The sequence below is a fragment of the Oncorhynchus mykiss genome, chromosome 16 (assembly GCF_013265735.2).
Source record: "Oncorhynchus mykiss isolate Arlee chromosome 16, USDA_OmykA_1.1, whole genome shotgun sequence".
NCBI lineage: Eukaryota > Metazoa > Chordata > Actinopteri > Salmoniformes > Salmonidae > Oncorhynchus > Oncorhynchus mykiss.
The window spans coordinates 16,568,863-16,588,966 of NC_048580.1; the positions used below are offsets into that span (position 1 = coordinate 16,568,863).

At 39.3% G+C, this 20,104-nt stretch overlaps 1 protein-coding gene across 1 annotated transcript in view; it reads right to left on the reverse strand.

The window, feature by feature from the left end:
- Positions 1-20,104, reverse strand: part of LOC110491454 (ras-related protein Rab-26) — a 136,427-nt gene that overhangs the window by 69,737 nt on the left and 46,586 nt on the right. The window contains exons 3-4 of the mRNA XM_021564921.2: positions 16,773-16,814; positions 13,942-14,008 (exon numbers count right to left, since the gene is read on the reverse strand). Of these exons, the coding sequence (XP_021420596.2) occupies positions 13,942-14,008; positions 16,773-16,814 (109 nt within the window). The remainder of the gene's footprint in view (positions 1-13,941; positions 14,009-16,772; positions 16,815-20,104) is intronic.

The following is a 20,104-nucleotide window of genomic DNA, read 5'->3' on the forward strand; positions in this document are numbered from 1 at the left end:
TCTCTACGTTCATTATACTGTGTCACACTGTTCTCTATGTTCATAATACTGTATCACACTGTTCTCTACATTCATTATACTGTGTAACGCTGTTCTCTACATTCATTATACTGTATCACACTGTTCTCTACGTTCATTATACTGTGTCACACTGTTCTCTACGTTCATTATACTGTATCACACTGTTCATTACACTGTATCACACTGTTCTCTACGATCATTATACTGTGTCACACTGTTCTCTACGTTCATTATACTGTATCACACTGTTCATTATACTGTATCACACTGTTCTCTACGTTCATTATACTGTGTCACACTGTTCTCTACTTTCATTATACTGTATCACACTGTTCTCTACATTCATTATACTGTATCACACTGTTCATTATACTGTATCACACTGTTCTCTACGTTCATTATACTGTATCACACTGTTCTCTACGTTCATTATACTGTGTAACACTGTTCTTTACGTTCATTATACTGTATCACACTGTTCTCTACGTCCATTATACTGTATCACACTGTTCTCTACATTCATTATACTGTATCACACTGTTCTCTACGTTCATTATACTGTATCACACTGTTCTCTACGTTCATTATACTGTATCACACTGTTCTCTACGTTTATTATACTGTATCACACTGTTCTCTACGTTCATTATACTGTGTAACACTGTTCTCTATGTTCATTATACTGTATCACACTGTTCATTATACTGTATCACACTGTTCTCTACGTTCATTATACTGTATCACACTGTTCTCTACATCCATTATACTGTGTAACACTGTTCTCTACGTTCATTATACTGTATCACACTGTTCTCTACGTTCATTATACTGTATCACACTGTTCTCTACATTCATTATACTGTATCACACTGTTCATTATACTGTATCACACTGTTCATTATACTGTATCACACTGTTCTCTACGTTCATTATACTGTATCACACAGTTCTCTACGTTCATTATACTGTGTCACACTGTTCTCTACTTTCATTATACTGTATCACACTGTTCTCTACGTTCATTATACTGTATCACACAGTTCTCTACGTTCATTATACTGTGTCACACTGTTCTCTACGTTCATTATACTGTATCACACTGTTCATTATACTGTATCACACTGTTCTCTACGTTCATTATACTGTATCACACTGTTCTCTACATCCATTATACTGTGTAACACTGTTCTCTACGTTCATTATACTGTATCACACTGTTCTCTACGTTCATTATACTGTATCACACTGTTCTCTACATTCATTATACTGTATCACACTGTTCATTATACTGTATCACACTGTTCATTATACTGTATCACACTGTTCTCTACGTTCATTATACTGTATCACACAGTTCTCTACGTTCATTATACTGTGTCACACTGTTCTCTACTTTCATTATACTGTATCACACTGTTCTCTACATTCATTATACTGTATCACACTGTTCATTATACTGTATCACACTGTTCTCTACGTTCATTATACTGTATCACACTGTTCATTATACTGTATCACACTGTTCATTATACTGTATCACACTGTTCATTATACTGTATCACACTGTTCCCTACGTTCATTATACTGTATCACACTTCTCTACATTCATTATACTGTATCACACTGTTCTCTACGTTCATTATACTGTATTGCACTGTTCTCTACATTCATTATACTGTGTAACACTGTTCTCTACATTCATAATACTGTATCACACTGTTCTCTATGTTCATAATACTGTATCACACTGTTCTCTACATTCATTATACTGTGTAACGCTGTTCTCTACATTCATTATACTGTATCACACTGTTCTCTACGTTCATTATACTGTGTCACACTGTTCTCTACGTTCATTATACTGTATCACACTGTTCATTACACTGTATCACACTGTTCTCTACGATCATTATACTGTGTCACACTGTTCTCTACGTTCATTATACTGTATCACACTGTTCATTATACTGTATCACACTATTCTCTACGTTCATTATACTGTGTCACACTGTTCTCTACTTTCATTATACTGTATCACACTGTTCTCTACATTCATTATACTGTATCACACTGTTCATTATACTGTATCACACTGTTCTCTACGTTCATTATACTGTATCACACTGTTCTCTACGTTCATTATACTGTGTAACACTGTTCTTTACGTTCATTATACTGTATCACACTGTTCTCTACGTCCATTATACTGTATCACACTGTTCTCTACATTCATTATACTGTATCACACTGTTCTCTACGTTCATTATACTGTATCACACTGTTCTCTACGTTTATTATACTGTATCACACTGTTCTCTACGTTCATTATACTGTGTAACACTGTTCTCTACGTTCATTATACTGTATCACACTGTTCTCTACGTTCATTATACTGTATCACACTGTTCTCTACATTCATTATACTGTATCACACTGTTCATTATACTGTATCACACTGTTCTCTACGTTCATTATACTGTATCACACTGTTCTCTACGTTCATTATACTGTATCACACTGTTCTCTACATTCATTATACTGTATCACACTGTTCATTATACTGTATCACACTGTTCTCTACGTTCATTATACTGTATCACACTGTTCTCTACATCCATTATACTGTGTAACACTGTTCTCTACGTTCATTATACTGTATCACACTGTTCTCTACGTTCATTATACTGTATCACACTGTTCTCTACATTCATTATACTGTATCACACTGTTCATTATACTGTATCACACTGTTCATTATACTGTATCACACTGTTCTCTACGTTCATTATACTGTATCACACAGTTCTCTACGTTCATTATACTGTGTAACACTGTTCTTTACGTTCATTATACTGTATCACACTGTTCTCTACGTCCATTATACTGTATCACACTGTTCTCTACATTCATCATACTGTATCACACTGTTCTCTACGTTCATTATACTGTATCACACTGTTCTCTACGTTTATTATACTGTATCACACTGTTCTCTACGTTCATTATACTGTGTAACACTGTTCTCTACGTTCATTATACTGTATCACACTGTTCTCTACGTTCATTATACTGTATCACACTGTTCTCTACATTCATTATACTGTATCACACTGTTCATTATACTGTATCACACTGTTCTCTACGTTCATTATACTGTATCACACTGTTCTCTACGTTCATTATACTGTATCACACTGTTCTCTACATTCATTATACTGTATCACACTGTTCATTATACTGTATCACACTGTTCTCTACGTTCATTATACTGTATCACACTGTTCTCTACATCCATTATACTGTGTAACACTGTTCTCTACGTTCATTATACTGTATCACACTGTTCTCTACGTTCATTATACTGTATCACACTGTTCTCTACATTCATTATACTGTATCACACTGTTCATTATACTGTATCACACTGTTCATTATACTGTATCACACTGTTCTCTACGTTCATTATACTGTATCACACAGTTCTCTACGTTCATTATACTGTGTCACACTGTTCTCTACTTTCATTATACTGTATCACACTGTTCTCTACATTCATTATACTGTATCACACTGATCATTATACTGTATCACACTGTTCTCTACGTTCATTATACTGTATCACACTGTTCTCTACATTCATTATACTGTATCACACTGTTCATTATACTGTATCACACTGTTCATTATACTGTATCACACTGTTCCCTACGTTCATTATACTGTATCCCACTGTTCTCTACGTTCATTATACTGTATCGCACTGTTCTCTACATTCATTATACTGTGTAACACTGTTCTCTACATTCATAATACTGTATCACACTGTTCTCTATGTTCATAATACTGTATCACACTGTTCTCTACATTCATTATACTGTGTAACGCTGTTCTCTACATTCATTATACTGTATCACACTGTTCTCTACGTTCATTATACTGTGTCACACTGTTCTCTACGTTCATTATACTGTATCACACTGTTCATTACACTGTATCACACTGTTCTCTACGATCATTATACTGTGTCACACTGTTCTCTACGTTCATTATACTGTGTAACACTGTTCTCTATGTTCATTATACTGTATCACACTGTTCATTATACTGTATCACACTGTTCTCTACGTTCATTATACTGTATCACACTGTTCTCTACATCCATTATACTGTGTAACACTGTTCTCTACGTTCATTATACTGTATCACACTGTTCTCTACGTTCATTATACTGTATCACACTGTTCTCTACATTCATTATACTGTATCACACTGTTCATTATACTGTATCACACTGTTCATTATACTGTATCACACTGTTCTCTACGTTCATTATACTGTATCACACAGTTCTCTACGTTCATTATACTGTGTCACACTGTTCTCTACTTTCATTATACTGTATCACACTGTTCTCTACGTTCATTATACTGTATCACACAGTTCTCTACGTTCATTATACTGTGTCACACTGTTCTCTACGTTCATTATACTGTATCACACTGTTCATTATACTGTATCACACTGTTCTCTACGTTCATTATACTGTATCACACTGTTCTCTACATCCATTATACTGTGTAACACTGTTCTCTACGTTCATTATACTGTATCACACTGTTCTCTACGTTCATTATACTGTATCACACTGTTCTCTACATTCATTATACTGTATCACACTGTTCATTATACTGTATCACACTGTTCATTATACTGTATCACACTGTTCTCTACGTTCATTATACTGTATCACACAGTTCTCTACGTTCATTATACTGTGTCACACTGTTCTCTACTTTCATTATACTGTATCACACTGTTCTCTACATTCATTATACTGTATCACACTGTTCATTATACTGTATCACACTGTTCTCTACGTTCATTATACTGTATCACACTGTTCATTATACTGTATCACACTGTTCATTATACTGTATCACACTGTTCCCTACGTTCATTATACTGTATCACACTTCTCTACATTCATTATACTGTATCACACTGTTCTCTACGTTCATTATACTGTATCGCACTGTTCTCTACATTCATTATACTGTGTAACACTGTTCTCTACATTCATAATACTGTATCACACTGTTCTCTACGTTCATTATACTGTGTCACACTGTTCTCTACGTTCATTATACTGTATCACACTGTTCATTACACTGTATCACACTGTTCTCTACGATCATTATACTGTGTCACACTGTTCTCTACGTTCATTATACTGTATCACACTGTTCATTATACTGTATCACACTGTTCTCTACGTTCATTATACTGTGTCACACTGTTCTCTACTTTCATTATACTGTATCACACTGTTCTCTACATTCATTATACTGTATCACACTGTTCATTATACTGTATCACACTGTTCTCTACGTTCATTATACTGTATCACACTGTTCTCTACGTTCATTATACTGTGTAACACTGTTCTTTACGTTCATTATACTGTATCACACTGTTCTCTACGTCCATTATACTGTATCACACTGTTCTCTACATTCATTATACTGTATCACACTGTTCTCTACGTTCATTATACTGTATCACACTGTTCTCTACGTTCATTATACTGTATCACACTGTTCTCTACGTTTATTATACTGTATCATACTGTTCTCTACGTTCATTATACTGTGTAACACTGTTCTCTACGTTCATTATACTGTATCACACTGTTCTCTACGTTCATTATACTGTATCACACTGTTCTCTACGTTCATTATACTGTATCACACTGTTCTCTACGTTTATTATACTGTATCACACTGTTCTCTACGTTCATTATACTGTGTAACACTGTTCTCTACGTTCATTATACTGTATCACACTGTTCTCTACGTTCATTATACTGTATCACACTGTTCTCTACATTCATTATACTGTATCACACTGTTCATTATACTGTATCACACTGTTCTCTACGTTCATTATACTGTATCACACTGTTCTCTACGTTCATTATACTGTATCACACTGTTCTCTACATTCATTATACTGTATCACACTGTTCATTATACTGTATCACACTGTTCTCTACGTTCATTATACTGTATCACACTGTTCTCTACATCCATTATACTGTGTAACACTGTTCTCTACGTTCATTATACTGTATCACACTGTTCTCTACGTTCATTATACTGTATCACACTGTTCTCTACATTCATTATACTGTATCACACTGTTCATTATACTGTATCACACTGTTCATTATACTGTATCACACTGTTCTCTACGTTCATTATACTGTATCACACAGTTCTCTACGTTCATTATACTGTGTCACACTGTTCTCTACTTTCATTATACTGTATCACACTGTTCTCTACATTCATTATACTGTATCACACTGTTCATTATACTGTATCACACTGTTCTCTACGTTCATTATACTGTATCACACTGTTCTCTACATTCATTATACTGTATCACACTGTTCATTATACTGTATCACACTGTTCATTATACTGTATCACACTGTTCCCTACGTTCATAATACTGTATCACACTGTTCTCTATGTTCATAATACTGTATCACACTGTTCTCTACATTCATTATACTGTGTAACGCTGTTCTCTACATTCATTATACTGTATCACACTGTTCTCTACGTTCATTATACTGTGTCACACTGTTCTCTACGTTCATTATACTGTATCACACTGTTCATTACACTGTATCACACTGTTCTCTACGATCATTATACTGTGTCACACTGTTCTCTACGTTCATTATACTGTGTCACACTGTTCTCTACTTTCATTATACTGTATCACACTGTTCTCTACATTCATTATACTGTATCACACTGTTCATTATACTGTATCACACTGTTCTCTACGTTCATTATACTGTATCACACTGTTCTCTACATTCATTATACTGTATCACACTGTTCATTATACTGTATCACACTGTTCATTATACTGTATCACACTGTTCTCTACGTTCATTATACTGTATCACACAGTTCTCTACGTTCATTATACTGTGTCACACTGTTCTCTACTTTCATTATACTGTATCACACTGTTCTCTACATTCATTATACTGTATCACACTGTTCATTATACTGTATCACACTGTTCTCTACGTTCATTATACTGTATCACACTGTTCTCTACATTCATTATACTGTATCACACTGTTCATTATACTGTATCACACTGTTCCCTACGTTCATTATACTGTGTAACACTGTTCTCTACATTCATTATACTGTATCACACTGTTCTCTAAATTCATTATACTGTGTCACACTGTTCTCTATGTTCATAATACTGTATCACACTGTTCTCTACGTTCATTATACTGTATCACACTGTTCTCTACATTCATTATACTGTATCACACTGTTCATTATACTGTATCACACTGTTCATTATACTGTATCACACTGTTCTCTACATTCGTTATACTGTATCACACTGTTCTCTACATTCATTATACTGTATCACACTGTTCATTATACTGTATCACACTGTTCATTATACTGTATCACACTGTTCCCTACGTTCATTATACTGTGTAACACTGTTCTCTACATTCATTATACTGTATCACACTGTTCTCTACGTTCATTATACTGTATCACACTGTTCTCTACGTTCATTATACTGTATCACACTGTTCTCTACATTCATTATACTGTATCACACTTCTCTACATTCATTATACTGTATCACACTGTTCTCTACGTTCATTATACTGTATCACACTTCTCTACATTCATTATACTGTATCACACTGTTCTCTACATTCATTATACTGTGTAACACTGTTCTCTACATTCATTATACTGTGTCACACTGTTCTCTACATTCATTATACTGTGTCACACTGTTCTCTACATTCATTATACTGTATCATACTGTTCACTACGTTCATTATACTGTATCACACTGTTCTCTACATTCATTATACTGTATCACACTCTTCTCTACGTTCATATTACTGTATCACACTGTTCTCTACGTTCATTATACTGTATCACACTGTTCTCTACATTCATAACACTGTGTCACACTGTTCTCTACTTTCCTTATACTGTATCACACTGTTCTCTACGTTCATTATACTGTATCACACTGTTCTCTACGTTCATTATACTTTATCACACTGTTCTCTACGTTCATAACACTGTTCGCTACATTCATTATACTGTATCACGCATACTGGACTGCAAATCTTATCAAGTATCAACTTCATCATTCGCTTAATATCTTTGTGAAGAAGATATTTTAGTGAAGAATCACCCTGTGGTGGAACTACATTCTGCAGATGGCTGTAAGGGAGTGAGTGACTTTCTCACTAGTCCTGGGAGAGAGAATTCTGTCTGGTTTTGGATGCGACAGGATGAACACAGATGGGTTCAACAGCTTGCAGGCATTGTGGGAGCAGTTGAAAAACTAATTTCTCCATTTGTTTACTTGAGATTTTCATGTTCACTCGTTAGTAGCGTAATTGATGGATTTGGGCCAACGGATGCCCTGGCACTGCCCAAACTGGAAAGGGCGCAAGTCACTATGTACTTAGCACTAATGGTTCTCCCGAGGACAACAAGATGCCTGTGTGTGTCTATGATGCCTATAAAAAAATCATTGGAGTTGGTGATATCATTGACCAGTATGGTGTCAAACATATGGCCTGTGGGGTGGTTTGAGTAAAAAAAAAAATTATAATAATAACAAACTCAATATACTTTAAAATGACTAAAACCAAATCAAAACTGTAGAAATTATAATGGACCTATATCCTTGACTTTCCAGCTCGCTAATAATCTCTGTGCACTGTCAATGGACCTACATTCATACAGTTTATTGACTGTCCAACTTGCTAATAATCACTAGAATGTCAGGAAGCATCTAAAACTACAAAAACATTGGATGGAGGACAATTGCTTTTTATAATATTGACTGCAAGGAAATATACCCAATTTTCAGTGCGGCTCTCGGGACCTTGCTGAAGACCGGATGTGGCCCCCGGGCAAAATGAGTGAGACACCCCTGGTCTAGATAGAAAATACATATGATGAACTCCATATTGGTAAAGGAGTGATTTCCAAATCAACACAATTAAATTAATCTATACATTTCTATGGTAAAGCCACGTGGTTTCTAGGCCCATCAAAACTTACACAAGGTTTCAAGTACAGGGTGATTTCTGGCACTATTGAACATTTATCTGTCTTACTTTACATCCTCAGGCATGACATTTAGCAAATTATATATTCTCAACACCTCTATGAACAAGTTCAAGCTTCCATTAAGGCCTAAACCGGAGTGGGAGCCATCTTTATCCGGCGGTTCGCAGGAAGTGACAGCGTCCATGACCAGCAGTCTGAAAGCATCCACTGCTGCAGTTCTGACAGTCATTTTGAATGAGCTTTATTTAAAAAGGTATGTGAGACGAGTGAACGCTCCCTGAAGATCAGTGAACACAGAGCACTGTTCTGACAGATCAGCCCAGCACTGGCTCTCTGCCCAGCTCAAGATACTGGATGTGAGAATGAGAGAATACATACTGAACACACACACATACTTTCACTGTCACTTCTTCTCTACATCTGCATTAGACTTGACGACAAATACAACACAGTCTAACTGGTGTAAACACAACAATCATGCGTCTTCTCAAGTAGGTAAATGTTTACCTCCTTAGTCCCTGACATTACTAAGGAATGCTCCATTTTCCCCAAACTGGACTGTTGTCCCCTCCAGCAGTAAACACTACTTGTCTGTGTCTCATTCCAGTGGTGTACCAGAGAGGAGCCCACCTTACCACCTTCCCATCAGCAAGCCTCACAGCAGGAGGCAGAGGAAAAACTGTCAGCGATCTGCTGCTGGAGAACCAGAGAAAGTCATCTTCACATTAGAGGTAGACCGATTAATCTGTTGAGTGTAGGGGGCAGTATTTTGATGTTTGGATGAAAAACATACCCAAATGAAACAGGCCCAGAATCTACAATATGCATATAATTAGGATAGAAAACACTCTAAATTTTCCTAAACTGTCAAAATATTGTCTGTGAGTATAACAGAACTGATATTGCAGGCAAAAACCTGAGGAAAATCCAACCCGGAAGTGCTTTTTTTCCTGAAAGCTCTCTGTTCCATAGCCTGCCTTCGCTCCATTTATAGGGATATCAACCAGATTCCTTTTGCTATGGCTTCCCCATGGTGTGAACAGTCTTTAGACATAGCTTCAGGCTTTTATTTTGAAAAATTAGCGAGAAAGATCACATTGTGTCTGTCACGTTCTGACCTTTATTTCCTTTGTTTTGTCGTTATTTAGTATGGTCAGGGCATGAGTTGGGGTGGGCAGTCTATGTTTGTTTTTCTATGATTTTGGGATTTCTATGTTTCGGCCTAGTATGGTTCTCAATCAGAGGCAGGTGTCATTAGTTGTCTCTGATTGAGAATCATACTTAGGTAGCCTGGGTTTCACTGTTTGTGGGTGATTGTCTATGTTAGTTGCTTGTGTCAGCACAGTTAGACTAGAGTGGGCATCGAGCCAGGTGCCATGAAGCCGGCTCTACGCATCTGGTCTCCAGTGCGTCTCCTTGGGCCGGCGTACATGGCACCAGCCTTACGCATGGTGTCCCCGGTTTGTGCTATTCCGCCTTGCCGCACTGGCATGGCGACCGGGAGCATTCAACCAGGTAAGGTTGGGCAGGCTCGGTGCTCAAGAGCTCTAGTGCGCCTGCATGGTCCGGTCTATCCAGTACCACCTCCACGCACCGGCCCTCCGGTGGCAGCCCCCCGCACCAGGCTGTCTCTCCGTCTCATCCCTACAGAGCTCCTCCGTCCAGCGCTGCCAGAGCTTCCGCCCCTCAGTCCAGAGGCGCCAGAGCCCCTCAGTCCAGAGGCGCCAGAGCCCCTCAGTCCAGAGGCGCCAGAGCCCCTCAGTCCAGAGGCGCCGCCGGAGCCTCCCGCCTGTCCGGCGCCGCCAGAGCCTCCCGCCTGTCCGGCGCCGCCAGAGCCTCCCGCCTGTCCGGCGCTGCCGGAGTCTCCCGCCTGTCCGGCGCTGCCGGAGTCATCCTTCACCCCGGCGCTGCCGGAATCTCCCATCCATTCGGGACCCATTTCTAGGGTCCCCAGTCAGAGGTCGGCGGCGAGGGTCGCCGTGTTTAGGATGCCACGGAGGCGGACAATGAGAGAGCGAAAGACTGTGTTGAAGTGGGGTCCACGTCCCGCGCCAGAGCCGCCACCGCGGACAGTCGCCCACCCAGACCCTCCCCTATAGGTTCAGGTTTTGCGGCCGGAGTCCGCACCTTTGGGGGGGAGGGGGGGGGGGGGTACTGTCACGTTCTGACCTTTATTTCCTTTGGTTTGTCGTTATTTAGTATGGTCAGGGCGTGAGTTGCGGTGGGCGGTCTATGTTTGTTTTTCTATGATTTTGGGATTTCTATGTTTCGGCCTAGTATGGTTCTCAATCAGAGGCAGGTGTCATTAGAGGCAGGTGTCATTAGTCTCTGATTGAGAATCATACTTAGGTAGCCTGGGTTTCACTGTTTGTTTGTGGGTGATTGTCTATGTTAGTTGCTTGTGTCAGCACAGTTCTCATTATAGCTTCACGGTCGTTATTCGTTTATTGTTTTGTATAGTTTGTATTCTGTGTTCAGTGCTTTCTTTAATTATTAAAATCATCATGAACACATATCACGCTACATTTTGTTCCGCTCCTTACGACGATCGTGACAGCGTCATTGTTTCGCTGGGTGCTAGCAGCGTTTTGCATGCTTTCGTGACCAATCTACTTGGCTGCTAGCTGTTTGTAATGTTTTGTCTACTGCGAGAGATGTCCTTACATAAACGCTTGGTATGCTTTTGCCGAAAAGCTTTTTTTGAAATCTGACATGCCAGGTGGATTAACAACAAGCTAAGCTGTGTTTTGCTATATTGCACTTGTGATATCATGAACATTTAATATTTTTAGTAATTTAATTTGAATTTGGCGGTCTGCAATTCAGCGGACGTTGACGAAAATGATCCCGGTAATGGGATGGGTGCATCAAGAAGTTAATCGGAATGGCCGATTAATTAGGGCCGATTTCAAGTTTTCATAACAATCGGAAATCTGTATTTTGGACAGCGATTTGGCCAATTTTTAAATATTTTTTTACACCTTTATTTCATCTTTATTTAACTAGGCAATTCACTTAAGAACACATTCTTATTTTCAATGACGGCCTAGGAACGATGGGTTAACTGCCTCGTTCAGGGGCAGAACGACAGATTTTTCACCTTCTCAGCTTGGGGGATTCAATCTTACAACTTTACAGTTAACTAGTCCAACGCTCTAACCACCTGCCTCTCATTGCAATCCACGAGGAGACTGCCTGTTACGTGAATGCAGTAAGCCAAGGTAAGTTGCTAGCTAGCATTAAACTTATCTTATAAAAAACAATCAATCAATCATAATCACGAGTTAAACTAGTAATATCATCAACCATGTGTCCTGCTTTGCATATAATCGATGCGGTGCGTATCGTTGCTCCAATGTGTACCTAACCATGAACATCAATGCCTTTCTTAAAATCAATACACAGAAGTATATATTTTTAAACCTGCATATTTAGCCAAAAGAAATCCAGGTTAGCAGGCAATATTAACCAGGTGTAATTGTGTCACTTCTCTTGCGTTCATTGCACGCAGAGTCAGTGTATATGCAACATTTTGGGCCGCCTAATTTGCCAGAATTTTACGTAATTGTGACATTGAAGGTTGTGCAATGTAACAGGAATATTTAGACTAATGGATGGCACCCATTAGATAAAATACGGAACGGTTCCGTATTTCACAGAAAAAATAAAAATGTTGTTTTCGGGATGATGGTTTCCGGATTCAACCATATTAATGACCTAAGGCTCGTATTTCTGTGTGTTATTATGTTATAACTAAGTCTATGATTTGATAGAGCAGTCTGACTGAGCGGTGGTAGGCACCAACAGGCTCGTAAGCATTCATTCAAACAGCACTTTTGTGTGTTTTGCCAGCAGCTCTTCGTTGTGCATCAAGCATTGAGCTGTTTATGACTTCAAGCCTATCAACTCCCGAGATTAGGCTGGTGTAACCGATGTGAAATGGCTAGCTAGTTAGCGGGGTGCGCGCTAATAGCGTTTCAAAAGTCACTCGCTCTGACACTCAGAGTGGTTGTTCCCCTTGCTCTGCATGGGTAATACTGCTTCGAGGGTGGCTGTTGTCGTTGTGTTCCTGCTTCGAGCCCAGGGAGGAGGGAGGAGAGGGACGGAAGCTATACTGTTACACTGGCAATACTAAAGTGCCTATAAGAACATCCAATAGTCAAAGGTTAATGAAATACAAATGGTATAGAGAGAAATAGTCCTATAATTCCTATAATAACTACAACCTAAAACTTCTTACCTGGGAATATTGAAGACTCATGTTAAAAGGAACCACCAGCTTTCATATGTTCTCATGTTCTGAGCAAGGAACTTAAACGTTAGCTTTCTTACATGGCACGTATTTCACTTTTACTTTCTTCTCCAACACTATGTTTTTGCATTATTTAAACCAAATTGAACATGTTTCATTATTTATTTGAGGCTAAATTGATTTTATTGATGTATTATATTAAGTTAAAATAAGTGTTCATTCAGTATTGTTGTAATTGTTATTATTACAAATAACAAAACAAAAAATAACACAAAAAAACAACTTGGCCGATTAATTGGTATCTGCTTTTTTTGGTCCTCCAATAATCGGTATCGGCGTTGAAAAATCATAATCGGTCGACCTCTACTTCACACACACACACACACACATAAATATGAATCACACACACCGAGCTTGATGAACAATCACCAGGCAATATGTACCAATGGAGGAGATCAAATGCAGCCAGGGTACTGTATGGTGCTCCTAAACACACACACAACTTACCATGAGCGTCGCGGTAGTAGGCATGTGTGACGCTGCGGAATCTTTCTTGCCCAGCAGTGTCCCAGATCTGAGTAGGAAGACATATGACATCATCATCATCATCCCTCTCCCACTCTATAATGACTGTTCTCACTCATCAATGGGCCTACAGCAGCTACCAGCAGCTCAATGAATGAACTGTTAGGAATAGAGGATCTGAGATATGAATCATGTACATTAAATGCATTTTTCTCTCTGGGAAAAAGCCCATTTATAGTAACAATGACTATAATCCACTTTAAATTCACAACGGCAACACCAAGCACTGCTCCTGTGTACAGTCCTGAAGGGTTGGCTGAAGACACACCTGATTGGCAATGAGCACTTGTTCTCTCTCAAATACACCTTTACAGTTGTTGGTTAGCTAGTTAGCAAATTGTAGCCATATTAGCATTGATGTGAAATCAGTCAAAACACCTCAAAACAAGACATGGTATGAAGAACAGGATGAAATGAGTCACTTACGATTCCCCATGTGGCAGTTTCTTGCTATTGTTGGTAGCTATCTGGCCATTCAGAATCACAACAACTCACAGACTTCTGCTCCATTGAAGCGTGCGCATCATTTCCGTGACGTCAACTAACCCATCTTTATGTATTTGTATCCGTTTTATATTTTAAGTAGAAATTGTGCACAAATATTGCATTTTAAAAGTTATATTAAATGAAGTGACCTTTAATATAGACCACATTGAAAATTCAATAAATCAGATTTTTTATATAACTAAAGACTTTAATAAAGAATAAAGAAATTCTGCATTTTGACATGTCCCTCTATGCATCATTATCTGTACTTTACTATTTACTCCACACTGCCCTTTCCCACCTGGACAAAAGGAACAACTACGTGAGAATGCTGTTCATTAACCACAGCTCAGCGTTAAACACCATAGTGCCCTCAAAGCTCATCACAAAGCCAAGGACACTGGGACTAAACACCTCTCTATGTGACTGGATCCTGAACTTCCTGACGGGTAAGGGTAGGCAACAACACATCTGCCACACTGATCCTCAACACGGGGGCCCCTCAGGGGTGCGTGCTTAGCCCCCTCCTGTACTTCCTGTTCACACACGACTGCATGGCCAAGCATAACTCCAACACCATCATTAAGTTTGCCGATGACATAACGGCCTGATCACCGACAATGAGACAGCCTATAGGGAGGAGATACTTTACTTTTTTTAGTTCATATTTTCTTAACTATTATTTTTCTTAAAACTGCATTGTTGTTTAAGGGCTTGTAGGTAAGCATTTCACAGTAAGGACTACACCTTTCGTGACAAATACAATTTCATTTAATTTGATCAGTGTTACCCTCTGCCCTTCCAATGGCACGCTATTTCTCTCTCATACTATCCCTCTATCCATCTGGGCCTGGTTTCCCAAAAGCATCTTCAGGTTACGTTCATCATTAGAACCTTTGCAGGCGCATCCGTTAGATCTCCGAGGCTGTTTCTTGAAACCCTCGTTACTAAAGTTGCTCTTGAAAAGGCTCGTTGTTTTTTTGTTTTACTTGCCTCACACTTTAACCCCCCCCCAAACTATCACTGACTTTACTGATAGCGACTTTATTGAGGAAAAATGTACTTACTTGATGGAGATATATGGTAGTCTCACCTAGCTATCTTAAGGTGAATGCACTAACTGTAATTTGCTCTGGATAAAAGTGTCTGCTAACTGACTAAAATGTCAAATGTAATGAGGGTATGAATACTAAATGTAGAGAGAAGGGAAGGCAAGGCAGATGACACACACAGACACACAGGCGTGGACACAGACACACACTTATACATGCAAACATGTAAGTATATACACCCACACACACACAAGTGAACAGGCACACACAGACACACACACACACAGACATTGCATTGCAGTCATGTCCAGTCTATCATGATTACCTTTCCTACTTTCAAAATACCAATCACCTTCAGCGTCTTTTATGCGAAATCAGACACCAGGAGTCATTCAAGTGTGATTGGTGTCTTTAAACTAAGCAATGGACACATACATCTTCTATCTTCTATACCAGCATTACAGATGTAGGACTTTCCTGCAATGCAGGACATTTAAAACATGTAGTGTATTTGAGGTTTAAAAAGGCTTCTGAAGTTTGTCATTTCCACTTTGACAATTCAGACTTAACTTTCCCTTACGAAAAATGGATCAACCCCGAACAAACGTTTATTAATTATAATCCACATAAGAAATTATGTTTCCTGTTGCTGCAGGAGATCTTTTTCTGCTGTGGCAAACTGACGTATATTAAAATCCTACATCTGCATGATTACACAACACTGATAAGAGTGTGTGTCTAACAAACAGAACAGAATAATCCTAATGGACAGTGTAATATCTACAGAGTCTTCAGGCTACGTCCCAAATAGCACTCAATTTCCTTTATAGTACACTACTTTTGACCAGAACCCTATCGGTCTTGGTCAAAATTAGTGCACTAAATAGGGAATAGGGTGCGATTTGGGACAATGTCTTCAGTCTGGAACCCAGCGGGGCTAATCGACTGTTAGAGATAAACGATGGACTTCATTAAAGCCTCATTTAAAGTTGATGTCATCCTACCTCTGTCTGTCTGGAGATGGAGACGTATGCAGAGTATTTACATAGAGAGGACAATGCTGGAACAGCAGAATATTGGCATCTGCTAACTCTGACAGAGATTTGGCACGCACCCACACACACACACACAGAGACAGACGCACAAACACACAATATTCAAGAACGAACATGAAATGAAAATGTGTTAAGGTTTAAAAAAAACTATTTGTCTTACCTGCAGTTTGACCTTCAGCGCATCAATGTTCAACACTTTATTCTGAAAGATAAAAGGACAGAAAAAAATCATATGTTTTCAAACAGAAAAACATTGAACAGAACAGAATATGTCCTTTGATTCAGATAGAGCTCTTGGCAAAACAAGGACAACATTTGGATTACTGTTAAAAGAAAGTGATGCTTATATAACAGTATGAAGATCCTTGCTTGGAGACAACATGTTATGAAGTGAAAGATTCTTGGAAGTATTTCCTTTTATTTACATGCTCAGGGTGTGTACGTGCCCCCCTCACCCCACCTGGTTGACTGCTATCACCAGTATAACTGTACTGGCTCAGACCGTACGGCTCACAGTCACACTGCTGCCTGGCTGTTACACAGTGTTTCATCAACTCAACCCTCAGCCATGGCTAAGCAGTTTTGGCCAACACTGCTATGACAAACACACGTCGGCATGTGAGCACACACACACACACACACAAGCATGCAGGCACGGGTACACACAAGCACGCAGCATGTTGTATTCGGCGCGTGTGACTAATAAAAATGTATTTGATTTGATCCTGAAGATGAAACGCTTCTGTCAGTTGGATGCCTATGCATTCCTCGGGTGTGTATGAGAGTACCTGTTGTGTTTATAGATGCCTGTGAATTGATCATTACCTATTCAAGTCAATGGGTCTGTGATGTATGGACGGTCGGCCATATTGAGTGTACACATGAGGGTGTAGTTAAACCACCGTGGTCTTAGGTGCTTTTCCAATTCTAGAGTTTAAATGGAAGCAACCCCCATGCTGTGAGGTGAACCTGAAACTAATGTTCTGACACTGATTATATCTACAACACTGTAAAACTCTATAATACGGTGCAGTCATTTACATAAATCACCTAGATTGCATTCAAGCAGGCATTAGCCAGACATAATTAAATAACGAACACTTTAATTACCACTAGCCAAACAGGGCTGATTATATCATAACACTTAATGTTTCTGAGCTGGGAGAGAACAAGAAACAGAGCGAGGAGAGACTTAAATCTATACCTGTCCCATGTCATAAAAATGTAGTGCAAGGAGTTTAATCAGGGCAGCAGGTAGCCGAGCGGTTAGAGCGTTGGGCCAGTAACCGAAAACACAAGTTGAAAAATCTGTTGATGTCGACTTAACCCTAATTTGATACAGGGCGCCATACTACTATGGAGGACCATGTAAAACAACACATTTTACTGCACCTATCTGGTGTATGTGACAATACAACTTTTTTATGTGGCGAGAAGAAATTCCTAGCCCTAGTACTTTCTGCAGGTGTTTGGTTTTCTTACTAATTCTCCTCAGCTTGTGTAACCCAGACATACATGAGGGTAGCTGCCATGTTGGCTTAGTGCTGTGCCAACAAGTCTGGAGGAAATGGACCTGTGTTTGAGATAACACACCCGTGCACACACACACACACACACACACACACACCCGTGCACACACACACACACACACACACACACACACACACACACGCACGCACACACACACAAACAGAACACAGGCACACACATTCACACTCCTTCCTCTAAAGCATGAAACACACCAAGAGTCTCACTGCCGATAGACTGCTGAGAGGTACTTATCACAGTGGTAGACCGTTCCTTCTCTTGCTAGAACAAAAGCAGTACCTGCTGTGTGCCGAGACCGGCTAGCGATGAACCTACCGATTCTACTTGTAGATTCGCAATGCTCGTCAGTCACCAACAACTTGACCATGAGCCAATCAGAGAGTGCAAAAATGTTATCTGTACAGCCTGGCACACTTCATATACAATGAAGCTATGGGATGGTAGCTAGCTAAGTGCACAGACGTAATGCACACATCACTTAATACTTCCTCAAAGCTAGCTAACTACTGTAGCTAGTAATGACATTATAATTAAATCACAATGGATTAGTTTGTTTCCATGAAACAGCTGTCTACGTTAGCTGCCGAGTTCGTGCAGTGTCCTTAGCTAGCTAGCTAATTGTTGTGCTAGCTAGTGAATATGCTAATGTTAGCTACCTAGCTAAACATTTGGCTACGGGCTGGCAGTATGGATTATGAAGAGTGAATTCAATTGTCTCTTCTTCATCTTGCTAAGAAGTTATCTAGCTGTGGTCATCTAGCTAGTATCAAAAAGGGCTTTCTAGCAAATCGCAACATTAGCGCAGATAGCTTGGAATACGCACGGATATGCATTGCCAAGCAACGCCACTGTCACCTTCTGGTTTGGAGTATTTTAACAAGGTTGAGTGGCTGACGACTTCCAAGCTCTTTGCTGTGTGAACACAAAAGAGATTGACTTCCGACAATCTGTTCAGCGGTGCTAAGTACTATCGGTTGGCAAATGTTTGACAATCCTACCGCTGTCTGATCCAATGCAGCCATTTTTATCTCAATATCAAATCATTTCTGGGTAACAATTGTGATTGTTTTCAAATCAAATATAGTGGTCACATGAGTCGAATACAACAGGTGTTGTCACGCCCTGACCATAGAGAGCCCTCGGGGTTCTCTATGGTGCAATATGTCAGAGCGTGACTAGGGGGGGTTTCTAGTTATTATAGTTCTATGTTGGTGTGTGAGTATGGTTTCCAATTGGAGGCAGCTGAATATCGTTGCCTCTAATTGGGGATCATACTTAGTGTGTCCCTTTTCCCACCTGCGTTGTGGGATATTGTTTTGTTTAGTGCTTATGTGCGCTACGTACTGCACGTTCATTAATTCTTTGTTGTTTTGAAGTTTCACTGTAATAAATATGTGGAACTCTACTCACGCTGCGCCTTGGTCCGATTTATTTATATAACGATCGTGACAGGTGTAGGCTTTACCGTCAAATGTTTTCTTACGAGCCCATCCCCAACCCCAAAAATATTTGCTAAATAAAAAAAGGAAAAGTAACAGTAAAATAACAACAACGAGGCTATATATAGACATGGAGTACCAGAACCAAGTCAACGTGCAGGGGTACAAGGTAGTTGAGGTAATTCAGTACGTACAGTTGAAGTCGGAAATGTACATATACCTTAGCCAAAATTACTGGTGTCATGCACAAAGTAGATGTCCTAACCGACTTGCCAAAACTATAGTTGCACCAAGTGCATGTAAACTTCCGATTTCAACTGTACATGCAGCTAGGGGAAAAAGAGACAAGGCAATCAGGATATAAAATAAACAGAGTAGCAGCAGTATGTGAAGAGTGTGAAAGAGTGAGAAAGTTTGTCTGTAAGTGTGTGTGTGGTATCAATATCCGTGTGTTTTGTGTGTGTGAGCATATGTAGTGTGTGTGTGTGTGTGTGTGTGTGTGTGT